This window comes from Diabrotica virgifera, chromosome 4 (assembly GCF_917563875.1).
Source record: "Diabrotica virgifera virgifera chromosome 4, PGI_DIABVI_V3a".
In the NCBI taxonomy this organism is placed as follows: Eukaryota; Metazoa; Arthropoda; class Insecta; order Coleoptera; family Chrysomelidae; genus Diabrotica; species Diabrotica virgifera.
The window spans coordinates 253,313,575-253,330,120 of NC_065446.1; the positions used below are offsets into that span (position 1 = coordinate 253,313,575).

The following is a 16,546-nucleotide window of genomic DNA, read 5'->3' on the forward strand; positions in this document are numbered from 1 at the left end:
TCGAGTGCAGATTTTACCACGTTATCTCGCTACAGCCCTTCAGTTGTGTCTTCAAAATCAAACCTTTGTAATCAATTTTAGGAGAAGAACCAAACATTCCTAAACAACCTTGCCAACCGTCCCCATGCGGTCCGAACTCCCAATGCCGTGAAGTTGGAGACGCCCCATCTTGTTCTTGCCTACCTGAATTCATCGGTACTCCACCAAACTGTCGCCCTGAATGCGTGAGCAACTCAGAATGTGCTAGTAACTTAGCCTGCATCAACCAAAAGTGCAAGGACCCATGTCCAGGTTCCTGTGGACAGAACGCCGAATGTAGAGTCGTTAGCCATACGCCAAACTGTGTCTGCCTGGCTAATTTCCAAGGAAACCCATTCATACAATGTCTACCAAAGATAGAACCAACTGTTATTGAAAAACCTACACCATGCATACCTTCACCTTGTGGAATTAATGCTGAATGCCGTGAACAAAACGGCGCTGGAGCTTGTATCTGTATAAGAGATTACATAGGTAATCCTTACGAAGGATGCAGACCAGAATGTACGTTGAACTCAGATTGTCCTTCCAACAAGGCTTGTATTAACAACAAGTGCAAAGATCCTTGTCCTGGAACATGTGGCTTGAACGCTGAATGCCAAGTTATCAACCACCTACCAGCTTGCGTCTGCATCACTGGATTTACAGGAGACGCGTTTAAAAATTGCAGAGTTGTTGAAAGTAAGAAATTGCTCTTAAATCAAATCATAGACATATTATAATACCTTAAACTGCGTGCTGCAATATAAAATCGTTCCTCCAGTGCGACAGAGAAAAAAGTTGCGAACTGTGTTTGCATCTCTTTCTAATCGCCGGGATTTATCGACCACGTAGCTTTCCCACTACTAAACAAACTTTAAACACAATTGACGCATGACGTATCGAAATATCATTTAAATAATCAATTTGACAGGTCGAGTGGATAGCGACCATAGATATAATAACAAGTAGATTAGGCCAGGTCCGAAAAATAGCGTAACGCGGAGCAGTTCGGGTCGGTGGTCTATCTGTCTCTCTCTACCGGCGCTTAGCTTTCTCTCTCTAGCATACGATGGCCGCCGCCTCTGTGTTTGTGTCGTTACATTACTCCCACCTCTTGGTAGATACGCTCACACTCGTACGACAGACAAAGATAGCTAGACCACCGTACTGGATATATATAACTAACCTGGTCTATTGTTAACATGTCTCTGATAGCGACGCGGTATGATATTTGCGTTCGAACTTAGATAATCGGGGTTCGAATCTTCTACTGATTTTTCTTTTTTATTTAAAAATTTTACTACATACATACATACATACATACATACATACATACATACATACATAATCGAGAACCTCTTATAGCCGAAGGTGTTGAGGTGTACAAGCTCTTTTAATTTTTTTCTACAAATTTTCGCCACTCTTTTCTGTCTCTAGCTAGTTCCTTCGTCTCACTCCATGTCTTCCCTGTTTCTTCAAGAATCTCGCTGATGCTATTGTTCCATGTTTTTCTTGGTCGTCCTCTACGATTTTCCCTATTTTTCTCGCTTCCTATATCTTCTTTACCTGTCTAGTTTCATTCATTCTGCTCATGTGTCCCCACCATTTCAGTTTCTTTTCTTCTGCTTTATTCTTTAGTGATTTCGTTCCTAATTCTTTGTCTAATGTGTTCGTTTCTTCTTCTGTCTGATCTTCTAACTCCCAGCACTTTCCTCAAGTATTTCATGTCAATCGCTTGCAGTCGCTTTGTTTGTTTTTCGTCGAGTACCCAATTTTCTGCCCCGTAGGTTAAGACAGGTTGGTACACTGTTTGGTATACGATCATTTTTGTTTTTGTTGTCATTTCTTTTCTATTCAAGAAGTTTTTATGTATTGCATGATATATTCTAGTTGCTGAATCTGTTCTGGCGCCAATCTCGTCTTGTTGTGTCCCCTTATTATTCAAACGTATCCCTAAATAATTGTATAATTCAATATGTTGGATTCTATTTCCTTCAATGTTAATGTTTATTTTTATTTTGTTTTTTATTGCTACCATAACTTTGGCTTTCTAGGTGTTTACTCTCAAGTTGTATGATTTTAATTCTTCTGTCCACATTGTCATGTTCTTTTGAAGGACTTTTTCTGTTTTTGCTATAAGCACTATATCGTCTGCAAATACGCAGGCTTCTACATTCACTACTTGCATGTTTTTGTATCCTGCAATATATTTTTTTGTTTTTGGCCAGCAAGATTTTATTACTTCTTCCATCACGCTTATAAACAATAATTGGCTCAATACACCACCCTGTCTGACCCCATCGTTATTTTTAAAGTTTTAGAAGTTCTGTTTCTTGTTTATACTTGGTTATTAATATTTTCATACAGACTGCATACCACCTTCAACAGTTCTTCATCTACATTCTTGTTCTCTGGGCTCTGCCAGATTCCTGTCCTGTCCACCATGTCAAACGCCTTTTTCATATCTAAGAACGCTAAATAAATTTCTTCATTTTTTACTATATCCTTTTCAATTATTTGTTGCAAAGTAAAATTGTGGTCTTGTTCACTGTGAGCTGGTATAAATCCACTTTGTGCATCTGCTAGTCTTCTATCTAATATTATAAGATATTAACCAATATTTCATTTATTAGATAAATTAAATAAATATGTCTATAAAATGTAAAAGGCAAGATACAGATTTAATATATCTAATAAACGTAATATTGATTATTAAATTTATAAAAAAGACAAATAAGTAGGAGATTCGAATCCCTATTATCCAGGTCCGAAAGTAAAGACAATACGCTATCCACGCGACCTGTCAAATCAAATATTTAAAAGGTATTTGATACGTCACGTATGTTTGCTGATTGTTTATAATAGTAGTGGGAAAATCAGGTGATCGATCAACCCGGCTGATTAGAAAGAGATGCGAGCACTGTTCGCAAGTTTTTTCCCTGTTGCACTGGTGGATCAGTTTTAGATTGCAGCGCGCAGTCTATGTATTATATATGTAGGTATAAATCAAATAATTGCTCACCTAATCTAATCTAATGTAACCTGACCAAAAAACTGTTTCAGTAATAGAAGAAAATCCAAATCCATGTCAACCTAGTCCTTGTGGTCTAAATAGCCAATGTCGTGAAGTAAACAGTCAAGCTGTTTGCTCTTGCTTACCGGAATATACAGGAAGCCCACCAAATTGTAGACCAGAATGTACAGTTAGCTCGGAATGTGCTCATAATAGAGCATGCTTAAACCAGAAGTGTATTGACCCCTGTCCCGGAACATGTGGATTAAACACCAAATGCGATGTTATTAACCACAGCCCTATATGTAGTTGCCAAAACGGTCGCACTGGTGATCCATTCACCAGATGCTACCCTATACCACGTAAGAATACTTCTAAATTAACTTTCCACCATATGTTTACACTTAATTTCATTGTAGCTCCTGTACCAGATATAATCGAAGTGAAAAATCCTTGCGTACCTTCCCCATGTGGACCAAACAGTCAATGCCGTGATGTAGGAGGAGCACCATCTTGTTCTTGTCTTCCAGATTACGTTGGACTTCCTCCAAATTGTCTCCCAGAGTGTTCAGTACACTCAGATTGTGCCAGCAACTTGGCCTGTATCAGATTGAAATGTAGAGACCCATGTTTAGGAGCTTGTGGATCTGGCGCTGTTTGTAACGTTGTTAACCACATTCCAGTATGTCTTTGTCCAGAAGGCTTTACTGGAGATCCATTCAGCTATTGTCAAATTAAACCAACTGTGATTGAACCTGTGGAAAGAGATGCTTGTAACCCGTCACCTTGTGGGCCTAATGCGGAATGTAACAATGGAATATGTACTTGCTTGCCAGAATATCATGGTGATCCTTATAGGGAATGTAGACCTGAATGCGTTCTGAATACTGATTGCGCGAAGCATTTGGCTTGTATCAATAATAAGTGCCGTGATCCATGTCCTGGTACATGTGGGCAGAATGCCGAATGTTCTGTATACAATCACATTCCGACTTGTACATGCAATGTTGGTTTCAGAGGAAACGCTTTTGTACTATGTCAGCCTATACCAGGTATTATATTCAACAACAATAATTTTAGTCCAAGCGGTATCTGTTTTGAATTGGACAATTATCATAGGAGTCTATTTTTTGTTGGTATCATTTTAGGATGGTCCTTGTATCGATAATCACGATATGCACCAGTCCAAAACGTTGTGGTTCATTTTTTATTTAAAAAAAATATGAAAAAAAAATCGAAAACTTTTCGTTTTTGAGACAATATTTTTGCCTATAAAAATATATTGCTGCTACAAAAAAAAACTATAGAAGGTAAAAGTTTAGTTTCTCATTTATAATATTTTTAATTATTTAAATTAACGCGTCTCACCAACAAAGGCCATTAATACGGTTATAAAAGTAAGAATTACAATGTAAAGTATTTAAAAAAAAATACAATGCAAGCAAAATAATAAGAACAATATTATCTATATAGCGCAGTATAGTTATTGACAGTCTTTGAGAAATATTATTATCACAATATTATTAAAGTTACTATTGTCACTAAGTCTGTGTGATCTTCGAATATTAATGTGTATTACACTCAACTAGTATGTGTTTGACAGTGACACGGGTATTGAAGATGTCCAGCAGTCCAAAGAGGACTGCTTTGACTCATCAGGTAACCGTGCGCAAGAAGACAATGTCCAATTCTTAGGCTTCTGATGACAACTTTGTCCCTTCTATAAGATGCTAGTATTTTTAAGATAGGGATTCTGGGTTTAATATCATGAAGTTTTGAGCTTGTTCTATTCTAAAGGTTTTGCCAGGCTCTCAAGCACATTGAGATTGATTGACTGTATGTTGTAAAGCCACCCAAAGTTGAAAACTTTCTATTGAAATATCAAATTAGGAGCCATCGCTCATATTTGAAATTCTTGTCGCCCGAGACATCGATTTAAAAAAAGATCAAAATCGGATGACAGAAAGCCAAGAAAATACAATTTTTATAACTCGTGATTTTGGACTCGCCGATTTCATTTTTGCTCGGCATGGCCACTGGGGGGCTACCCCAATGACTATAACTTTAAGAAAACCCCTAGGCTTTCGATTATTTATATTGCTTATTTTGGACCCAGCATAATTTTACTATGTGTTTGGACCCAGCCTATGTGTCTCAAAAGAAAAGTCTTTGATCAGTGCGTGTTGCCAGTATTTACATATAGTGCAGAAACTTTAACAGTAACCAAGAAAATAAGAAATAAAATTTTGTGTTACCAAAGAGCCTGGGCTAAAGAGTGCATAGAAAGAATTATGACCCTTAAGTAGAACTGGGTGGGGCACATAGCTAGAATGTCGGATAGCAGATGGACACAGCGAATAATACCAAGTCTTGGTCTCCAAGTCTTGGTCTTAGACAAGAAGCATATCCAAATAGATATCGTCCGCCAACAAGATGGTATGATGACATAAAAATACAAAAATTGGATGCAAATAGCACAAAACAGAAATACATCGAAAAGACTGAGGGAGACCATCCCACTGAGGGGAGATATCCAGCAGTGGATAAATTCGGGTTGAATGATGATGATGATAATTATTTGTCCCCTAGTTTGCAAAATTATTATGCAAAAACTATCAAACCGACCCTAGCTAAATATAGCTCAGGTTTTAATCCTATTATATAGTTTTTCTAGGCGTAATATGAAAGCTATAAATTATGTCTAAGGGGTCGAAAAATTTAAAGGAAAATCTGCATTTTTTGCACTTTTTTCAATTATTGATATTTTTGAAACAATAAGCATTCAATTTTCAATTTCTGGCTATACTAGTTAATTGTGTAAAATTGAGAAACGAAACTTTTTCCCTATATAATTTTTTTTTTAGCAGGAATACCTTCCAAGTGATAAGCGAAAATATGGACATAACAAGCAAAACTTTCGATTTTTTTGAGATGTTAAATAAAAAATTAAGCACAATAATTGCGACTGGCGCATATCATGATTATTGATATAAGGTACATCCTAAAGTGATTCTAGCAAAAAAGTAGACTCCGATAGAAAATGGAAAATGAATACCATTATTGTCTTATTTTCAACATATCCCGCCCATGGACTATTAAGATACTTTACTAAATATTAATTATTTTAGATGAAATTCCAAAACATCCATGCAATCCCACTCCATGTGGTCCAAACAGTCAATGCAGAGAAATAAACGGTCAAGCCGTCTGTTCTTGCGTCCCTGGTTTTATCGGATCTCCACCAACTTGTAGACCTGAGTGTGTCACGAGCACAGAATGTTCTCTAAACGAAGCTTGTGTTAACCAAAAATGTATTGATCCATGCCCAGGTACTTGTGGACTTAACACAAACTGCCAAGTGGTAAACCACAATCCAATTTGCGTTTGTCTACCAAGATATAGCGGAGATCCTTTCACCAGGTGCTTACCAATCAGAGAAGAGCCTGTAGAAACACCAAATCCTTGTCTACCATCACCATGTGGTCCAAACGCACAATGTAGAGAAGTTAACGGCTCGCCTTCATGTTCTTGCTTACCAGAGTTCGTCGGTTCACCTCCAAACTGCAAACCAGAATGCATCAGTAACTCTGAGTGTGCCAATCATTTGGCTTGTATCAACCAAAAGTGCAAAGACCCTTGTCCAGGAATATGTGGCCAAAACGCTGAATGCAGAGTAGTCAGTCATACACCTAACTGTGTATGTCTTCAAGGCTTTGTCGGTGATCCCTTCGGACGATGCGAACTACCCCCACCTACCAAGATTGAAACAGTACATCCATGTATGCCATCGCCTTGTGGTGCAAATGCTGTTTGCAGAGAACTGAACAACGCAGGATCATGCACATGTTTACCAGAATACATAGGAAATCCTTACGAAGGCTGTAGACCAGAGTGTGTATTGAATTCTGATTGTCCATATAACAGAGCTTGCGTTAGGCAAAAATGTGTCGATCCTTGTCCCGGATCATGCGGACAGAACTCGCAATGCCAAGTAGTCAACCATTTGCCTTCCTGTACTTGCTTACAGGGATATACTGGAGATCCGTTTGTTTTCTGTAATGTTATTAGAGAACGTAAGTATTTCAGTCTTTAAACACTAGATACATGTAACGCTTTAACCCCTCAATCATGTTATATGAGCTATCTTAATTAAGCAACAATTTGTGTAACCAAATATAATGTTATTCTTCTTCTTCTTCTAATATTCAACTATCGATCTTTATCGATAGTTGAATATTATATTGGCTACCTTATTCGCTATCGTGACTTTATTGATAGCAGCTCTGAATAATGATGTAGTCGAGTTTTCGTATCAGTGTCTAAGATTTTTTAAACATGGTGTTCTTCTTCTCCAAGACCACGTTTATCTTGGATCTTTCCCTGAATGATCAGATGCAAAAGTTCATATTTTTTAAAGTATCTCATAATGTGACCGAAGTATTCAAGCTTGCGTCTCTTTATTGTATTGACCCGTTGTGTTGTTTGTTTCAGCCGTCTAAAGCCATCTGTAACTCTATCTAACATCTCAAAGGCTTCCAAGTGTTTAAGCATAGCCTCCCTTAGACTCTAAGCTTCCACTCAATACAGTATGACTGGAAAGATATAACAATACGTACAGTAGGAAAAATGAAAGAATACCCATGAACGAACGTATAAAACACGCTGTATTTTCCTGTCACCGTGTCACACAAAAAATTGTCCAGCGCAAGTACATGTAATAACTATTGTGACATGTACTTGCACTGGACAATTTTCTTTGTGACACGGTGACGGAAAATACAGCGTGTTATATATATATTCGTTTATGGGTATTCTTTCATTTTTACGACTGTAGCTGCCCATCTCTCGTACGATGTTCTTGTCTCTTCTACTTTAACTTCTATACTTGTATTTCAGCAATATTCGGTTTTCTAAATGCTTTTATTTGGTTAACTATAAAAAAATTGCACATTTCTATCTAAAGGTGTTTCCGAATTATACATTATAAGATCCTTATTAAAATCTACATTTCTTAAAAATGTCCAAGAAGATATTCTCTCATATTTAAAATCCATCATCAGTGTTACTAAAAGCCAATAATGTGGATGCCCGAGCCACCAAAATGTTTTGAGTACAAGCCCATTAAATTTTGAAAATTGTTATGATATACTACATATTTTTAATAATATTTAGTGATGTTGCAAATATTCCTGGATATTACCCAGGGCAATACAGGACTCTTCCCACGTGGTTGGAATTTAAGAATTGAAACGTCAAATATTGAAGTTGAATGGCAATTGAATACTTTTAGAAGGACTCGAAGGTTCTTTTATATTCATTCAACTCCAATATGTGAGGTTTCAATCCTTAAATTCCAACCACGTGGGAAGAGTCGTGTCTTACCCTGGGTAATATCCAGGAATATTCGCAACATCATTAAATATTATTAAAAATATGTAGTATATTATAACAATTTTCAACATTTAAAGGGTTTGTAACTAAAACATTTTGGTGGCTCAGGCATGCACATTATTGGCTTTTATTAACACTGCTGATAAATTTTTTAATCCAAAAACCTTCTATGATGTAATGTAACCCTTTTTAGAGAATTTTAAATATATCTTTTACTAGGGATCTAGTGTTTTTTATTTATTTTATTTAAACAAAGCGTTTATCAATGTTGCTTAAATGTATAAGGTTTTAATCCCAACACTTCTTTCAACTATATGTGATCTTTTAGCCGTGCCTGTGGAGACAAATCCTTGTCAACCATCCCCTTGTGGACCTAACAGCCAATGCAAAGAAGTGAATAACCAAGCTGTGTGCTCTTGTTTACCAAACTACATCGGTAGTCCACCAGGTTGTAGACCAGAATGTACAGTAAGCTCAGAATGTGCTCAGAACAGAGCTTGTATCAACCAAAAATGTGTTGACCCATGTCCGGGCACATGCGGCCTAAATACCAACTGTGATGTGGTTAATCATAGTCCGATTTGCCGATGTGCAAACGGCCATACCGGTGATCCGTTTACTAGATGCTACCCTATACCACGTAAGATGATATATTATTCTTTTACGTCAAACGAAAAAATGATAGAATATTGGGAAAAAACCAAAAAACTTTTTGCAGACAGCGCTGATTATGCCTTGCCTCTGAATCGAAATAAAACATTAATTGTCTTTCAATTCTATCTTTACTCAAATTGTGAGTACTAAGCAACCATTTCTTGTACCTTTTCCTATTAAAGGAAAACGGGATGTGATTGAATATTGTAGAATCCTTTCCGTTTTCTATTTCGTCGTCTCTTTGCCTTGTAAACTGTAGAAGGCAGAGATGCAGGATGTTAACAAAGAATGGTTTTAATTAAGGAAGGTTTCTAGATTTAAATTAGTTTATATATTATTTTTAATAATAATGTATTCTGTATCTGAGACCTATCTGTACTTTCTATGTTATAGCATCATTATTTATACAAGATTGTGAGTTTTTGATTTTTCCCCAATATTCTGGATGAACTCATACCATCAACCTCTCCTTTACTTGAAAAAAATAACACTCTTCTATTTTAGCTCCAATTGAAGTACCTGTGGAAATACCTCACCCATGCGATCCATCCCCATGTGGTTCCCATGCTATTTGTCAAGACGTCAACGGTATACCATCTTGCTCTTGCATATCGGGTTATTTAGGTGTTCCACCTAACTGTAGACCTGAGTGTACGATCAACTCAGAATGTCCCAGCAATTTGGCTTGTATAAGAGAAAAGTGTAGGGACCCATGTCCAGGCTCTTGTGGAATAGAAGCACAATGTAGCGTTATAAACCATATACCAATATGCACTTGCCTTGAAGGCTTCACGGGTGATCCGTTCACCAGATGTAACCAAATTATCGTGGTACCAAATGTTGAACGAGATCCATGCAACCCATCTCCTTGTGGTTCTAATACTCTTTGTAACGACGGTATATGTACCTGTGTACCCGAATACCATGGTGACCCTTACCAAGGATGTAGACCTGAATGTTTATTGAATAATGATTGTCCCAAGAACCAAGCTTGCATCAGGAGCAAATGTGCTGATCCTTGCCCTGGAACGTGTGGACAAAATGCTCAATGTAGTGTTATTAATCATATACCATCATGTTTCTGTGGAGAAGGACTTACCGGCAATGCTTTCTTCTCGTGTTTACCAATACCAGGTAAATAATAACTGTGATTAACATTCGTTTAATCACTTAATTCAGGTAATAACTTTTTGTTAACGGCAATATTTTTCTAAAATTTTAGCTCCAGCACCAAAGAACCCCTGCAATCCAACACCTTGTGGTCCAAACAGTCAATGTAGGGAAATAAACGGACAAGCGGTCTGTTCTTGCGTCCCTGGTTTTATCGGATCCCCACCAACTTGCAGACCTGAGTGCGTGTCAAGCACAGAATGTTCTTTGAACGAAGCCTGTGTTAATCAAAAATGCATTGATCCATGTCCGGGTACTTGTGGTCTCAATACAAACTGCCAAGTGGTAAACCACAATCCTATTTGCGTTTGTTTGCCCAGATATAGCGGAGATCCATTCACTAGATGTCTACCAGTCAGAGAAGAGCCTGTAGAAACACCAAATCCTTGTTTACCATCACCATGTGGTCCAAATGCACAATGTAGGGAAGTTAACGGTTCACCTTCTTGCTCATGTTTACCAGAATTTAGGGGATCACCACCCAACTGTAGACCTGAATGTGTTATCAATACCGATTGTCCAACGAATCTGGCTTGTATGAACCAAAAATGTAGGGACCCATGCCCTGGTGTTTGTGGAACCAACGCCGAATGCAGAGTAATATCTCATTCTCCCAACTGCGCTTGTTTACCAGGTTTCTCAGGAAATGCCTTCATACAATGTTCCGTGATCATACCTCAACCACCTGAACCAATAACACCATGTATACCATCACCTTGTGGTGCAAATGCTATCTGCAAAGAAAGAAACAACGCTGGCTCATGTGTCTGTTTACCGGATTACTTAGGAAATCCTTATGAAGGATGTCGACCTGAATGTTCCGTGAACTCAGACTGTCCCTTCAACAAAGCTTGTATCAACAACAAGTGCAAAGATCCCTGTCCTGGAGTATGTGGTCAAAATGCCGAGTGCCAAGTTATTAAACATCTACCATCTTGTACTTGCATCATAGGCTACAGTGGAGATCCGTTTAGATACTGCAGCGTTATTAAAATCGTTGACCGTAAGTTGGAATAACGTCCAAACCAAACCCTTTTTTCAGTGCGTCATTAATTTTGACGTCATATAGGATTTTAACAATGTCGCGAATCATTGAATGACATTTTAGTTGAGTCTGATAGTTGCCAAAATCATAATCTGCTTAATATTTTTGATGTTATTTATTTAATACTACAATTTAGTCCAAGGCCAATCAGGAACTTGTTTATAGATCCAAATTTACTATCTAAGTTAATATAAGAATCACCCAGTGGTGTATTCTTAGCTGGTTCTAATATTGGTTAAAGTACTTTATTTTTGTTCGCCAATCACAATACCTTTTTCACTTAACTTGCACTATGCACTTCACTAATAATTTATATGGCTTTGTCCTCTTGAATCTTCTTTTTTGGCTAGTTATCCAGAAGCTGAACGCCCTCGACGTTTTGGTGCGGTCATAACCTTTCTTCGTACCTGCAGGCGATTTTTTATACTTCTTCATCAACATACCCCACACCCCACACATACCCACATCCAATCTGTGGATATCTTGGTTACGGATGTATCAAGGTGCGTTAACAATGCATCTCAATACTTTATTTTGGAAAGTCTGAATTATTTTATTATTAGTTTTTTTGGTACAACCCCATAGTTGGATAACATACGTCATACGTCCACTTAGGTTTTAGAATCTGCTTGTAGAGTAGCTTGTTATGAATTGACAAGTCTGAGTGTCTTCCAGAAACCAATACATCTTTTTGAATCTGATACCCAATTGTTCCCGTTTTTTTTTTGTCTACGAGTACTTTCCAGTCCTAAATATTTGGCTGTATTACCATATATCTATATTATATAATTTAATTTCCGTTTATATTTACAGGTTTGTGTTCCTCACGTTTGTTAGTAAATTCTATATGGACCGATTTATCCACTTTGTGGTCCAGTTATGGAATTTATTAACTGGATCACTATACAATGTCAGAAAGTACTAACCTGGACTGACAATTATCATTTTATCCGTTGATTTTGTGAAAGTACTGTCACGATCGAGTACTTTTGCGTCAAATCATGTTTATTCGCATCATTGATTGGGTATCGATTTAGCGTATTCTAATTCTAAACGTCAACCAATTATACATCCATAAGTAGAAGTCACTTTAATATGCAACTAACCGTCAATGCTACATAAAGTTCTATGTATAATAATTACAGACGTACTAGGTCTGGATCCTGCGTACCAAAAAAGTTGATTAATAGCAAGCTAAAAATTTGTGAATAGCTTAACGATGTCTAGTCGGATAAGGTTTGATGCATGGGAACACTGGAACAGGAGAAGTTTTAATTGTGGAACAAATTAAAAATTTGGAACGTCAGACTACGAAAACATTCCATGTATTTTGTCGGACAGAACTTCCAATTGATTTATTGCCCTTTCATTAAACTCTCATGCAAAAATCAGACTGCTATTTATCACTAACGTAATTCCTGTTCTACGTGTCGAACGTATTAAAATACCCAGAAATAGCAGTCTGATTTTTGCACGAGAGTATAATGAAAGGGTAACAAATCAATTGGAAGTTATGTCCGACAAAATACATGGGACCTTTTCGTAGTCTTACGTTCCAAATTTTTAACTTGTTCCACAATTAAAACTTTCCCTGTTCCAGTGTTCCCATACATCAAAGTTTGTCCGACTAGATGCCCTTAAGTTTTTGGTACGCGTGATCCAGACCTATATCTTTTTTGCATTAGAGAGAATTCGATAAAATATGAAGCACTGAAAGAAGGGTTTGGTTTGAACTGTATGAGCCTTTTTTAGTAAAATCGCCTAAAGCTATATCTCTTACAGCTGTCCCCGAAAAACCATGCCAACCATCTCCTTGCGGTCCAAACAGTCAATGTCGTGAAGTTAATGGACAAGCAGTTTGCTCTTGCTTGCCAGAATATACAGGTAGTCCACCGGGTTGTAGACCAGAATGTACTGTTAGTACCGAATGTGCTCATAACAAAGCTTGCGTCAATCAAAAATGCGTTGATCCATGCCCAGGTACTTGCGGCATCAATGCTGAGTGTAAGGTTGTCAACCATAACCCTATCTGTACATGTACAAATGGCAACACCGGCGATCCATTCACAAGATGCTATCATATACCAGGTACTATAACATTACAAAATACTTGAAATATTCAACTGCACTCCTGGTCAAAAAAATCCAGACAGTTTTGTATGTTTTTTTTTAATTCTTTAGGTGTTAAAAGTTTTAAATGGAGAGGAAGTAAGCATTAATAATGCTTTTCTTACTAGTCCTACTAGTCGCACGATACTAATCGTGCCACGTTGAATTTTCAATGCTTTCTCTTAAACTTAAGCAGTCTCCATCTTTCTCCATCCTCTGCAACTTTGAAGCAAAGATGTAGTGGAGCTCCTACCTCTTTTGTAGTGTGGTCCACATAGCTTGTTAGTAATCTTCCCCGGAGTCTCGCTTCTTGCACCATCCCCTGTAATATCAGCTTCCCCAGAACATCTCTGCGCACCACATGACTAAAGTAAGTCAAGGGTAGGGTCCACGGTATACACAACCAGAGCCGGATTTAAGGCAGTGGGGGCCCCTGGGCAGAATTAGTGTGGGGCCCTACCTCCTACCACTAAAAAATTGTTGTTATAACTATGGTATACAGCAACTACAAGGTTTTCCCTTTTAAAAATTAAAAAAAATAATCTATTTTCATATATATTCTTAAATAATAAAAAATACAAGAATTGTATCTTGTGACAGTAAAATATTAAAAATAAACAGAATAACATGTATGGTTAAAGTCCGGGTACTTTTCGAGATTTTTTAATTAAAAATTTCTTGATTATGTCGGGCATGTCTAGTTGCAAAGGCATCGTGTTCAATGATCGTTATAGAGAGAAGATTCAAACGCTCCTGGACCCCCATTTTTGACTCTTCGCTTCGTTATCGATCATTCGCTATCCTGTACTTTACAGATACAGATAGCGAATGATCGATAACGAAGCGAAGGGTCAAAAATCGGGGTCTTGGCCCCTGATAGACGGAAGTCGATTTCTAATTAACTTAAATTTTGAGATGATCTCTCTCCAATGCAATTAGTTAGCATCAGAATTAAAATATAAACGAAGTGTCACCTCAACATTTGGAAACGCATCTTTCACATTTTTCTCTTTACTCATTAAGTCCTTTACTCATATTTGATGAGCCGATTTTACATGAATTGAAAATTTTTACAAATTGCCAGCTCAACACCTTGGTTTTCATCTAAATCATTGCTATAAATGTCGGTAAACTTCAGTGAGTGAGTTTCAACTTCATTGGAAGTTAAAGTTTCTAAATGATGTAAAAACCCAAAATTGCAATGAATGGATTTATATGCAGAAAGCCTCTGACTTAAAGAGGAACTGAACTGATCTATAATAGTCAAATTTTGAGTCTTAAATTTCTCCGATATTGTCATTTCAGTCTCTAGAAATGTTTCATAATTCAGTGGAGTCAGTGGAATATTCCTTAAAAGAATATAAATTGATGAAGTGATCTAAGTGCCGCCACATCTGAATTAAGGTTAATATTTGGATCTTGGAGAATATGACTTATGCTGTTTGTCTTCTCTGAGATTTCAAAATACATATTGCAAATATTCCTGTTTCCAGTAAACACATTCGATTATAAAAAACCATTTGCATCGCTACGAGTTTTAAATTGTTGCTCATCGTCTTCTGAAATTTTGGATAATGCTTCTTTAATCTGATTATAACCTTTAACTAGTGCTTTTGCTGCAGCACTTCTAGATGACCATATTCTCATCACTTCTAGATGACACGGTCGGCGTTGATGTCGCTTAAAGACGTAGCTTTTAAACAGTCGATTAACAAGTTGTATTTATAAGTAGAGGAAGTGAAAATACATATAGTTCATCTAGTTCTTCCAAGAAATCGGGGAATTCTATGGCAGGAGGAGAACACTCAGCTGCAGCTTCTGCAAATAAATTTAGAGGGTGGGCAGCTTTATCGTAGGACTCTCCTTTGCAGTTTTTCAACTCGATATCATGTGTTTGAAAGAATGTCATTAGAGAATTAAATATATCTTCTACTTTATGACAGTGATTTGACAAAAATATGAGAAACCTTTCAACAGGAGTGAAACCTTCCATGTAACGAAATATTACAGTTAATTGATTGACAAAAATTATTCTATGTGCATAATGTGCTGATTTTTTTACGTTTGTAGCTTTATGGGGGCCCCCGGCATGTAAGGGCCCCGGGGCAGCTGCCCAGCCTGCTCCCTTAAATCCGGCCCTGTACACAACATTATTAGTCAGCAAAGCATTTCAAACGCGTCTACAGTGCGTTTATCAACTTTCTTCAAAGACCAGCATTCAAATCCATACAGAAAAATGAAAAAGACCATTGTTTTTACAAGTCTTATCTTTGTGTCCATGATGATGTAGCCTTTCCATACTTTGGTGAGATTTGCCATTATTTCCTTGGTTATGGCTGATCTTCTTTTTATTTCTTTGGTGCATCTTCCGTAATTGGTTATGGGGGTGCCCAGAAAAATAAGTATCTAGACGGTTTTTCACAAATAACTCAAAAAGTAAGTATTTTGTCGAAAAAAAAATGTTCTTAGCAAAAATATAACCTGTAAAAAAGTGAAAAAAATGCTGTATGTATTAGTATTATTAAATTTAAACCTAGTAGAAGCAGACTTATAGCTAATGAAAAATAGGTTCATGTTCGTCAAATTCCAAATCGAACATTTTACCGTGAAATAACCAAAAAATGAAGTACTTTTTGGGGAAACCTCATTAGAACTTTTTTAAAGTGTTTAAAAAAACAAAAAAATTTTGTTTTATAGAAAAATTTCTAGCATCAAAAGTAAACAAGTTACGCTCAAAATAAAGTTGGTCCCTTTTTTGTTGGTAAAAAAATCGGGAAAATCACCCCCTAATTAGCATCTCAAATGAACTTATTCGTTACCATTTCACAAGTTGCTTTACTGGTGTCTGTATTATTTATACGATCTGTAAGTTTTATCGGTTAAAAGTTTTTATTTTTGAAAGGGCTGTAGTTGAAAAGGCTTCAACGAGTCATTAATCACGGGTGTATGCAAATTTAGAAACAACAAATCTTAACCAATCTTTTTCTTACAGAAAAACAAGAAAATACAAGATATTCAGAAAAGCAAAGCCGACTTTTTTGTTGTTTAAAATTTTTGGTAATACCTCTAATAATTTTTAAGTTATTTTGAAAAATTAAAAATTTTATAAATTCTACTTTAAAACCATTTTTTTTTTTTCAAAA

General features: G+C 36.8%; 1 protein-coding gene across 30 annotated transcripts in view; it reads left to right on the forward strand.

Annotated features, from left to right (window-relative positions):
• Positions 1-16,546, forward strand: part of LOC114327495 (uncharacterized) — a 677,364-nt gene that overhangs the window by 621,396 nt on the left and 39,422 nt on the right. For 29 of the 30 annotated variants that reach the window (XM_050648865.1, XM_050648867.1, XM_050648885.1 and 26 more), the window contains 8 exons: positions 82-720; positions 3,085-3,396; positions 3,454-4,086; positions 6,163-7,107; positions 8,754-9,065; positions 9,584-10,213; positions 10,302-11,252; positions 13,077-13,382. The exons of the other annotated variant lie outside the window; for it this stretch is intronic. In XM_050648865.1, the coding sequence (XP_050504822.1) occupies positions 82-720; positions 3,085-3,396; positions 3,454-4,086; positions 6,163-7,107; positions 8,754-9,065; positions 9,584-10,213; positions 10,302-11,252; positions 13,077-13,382 (4,728 nt within the window). The remainder of the gene's footprint in view (positions 1-81; positions 721-3,084; positions 3,397-3,453; positions 4,087-6,162; positions 7,108-8,753; positions 9,066-9,583; positions 10,214-10,301; positions 11,253-13,076; positions 13,383-16,546) is intronic. 30 annotated transcript variants of the gene reach the window in all.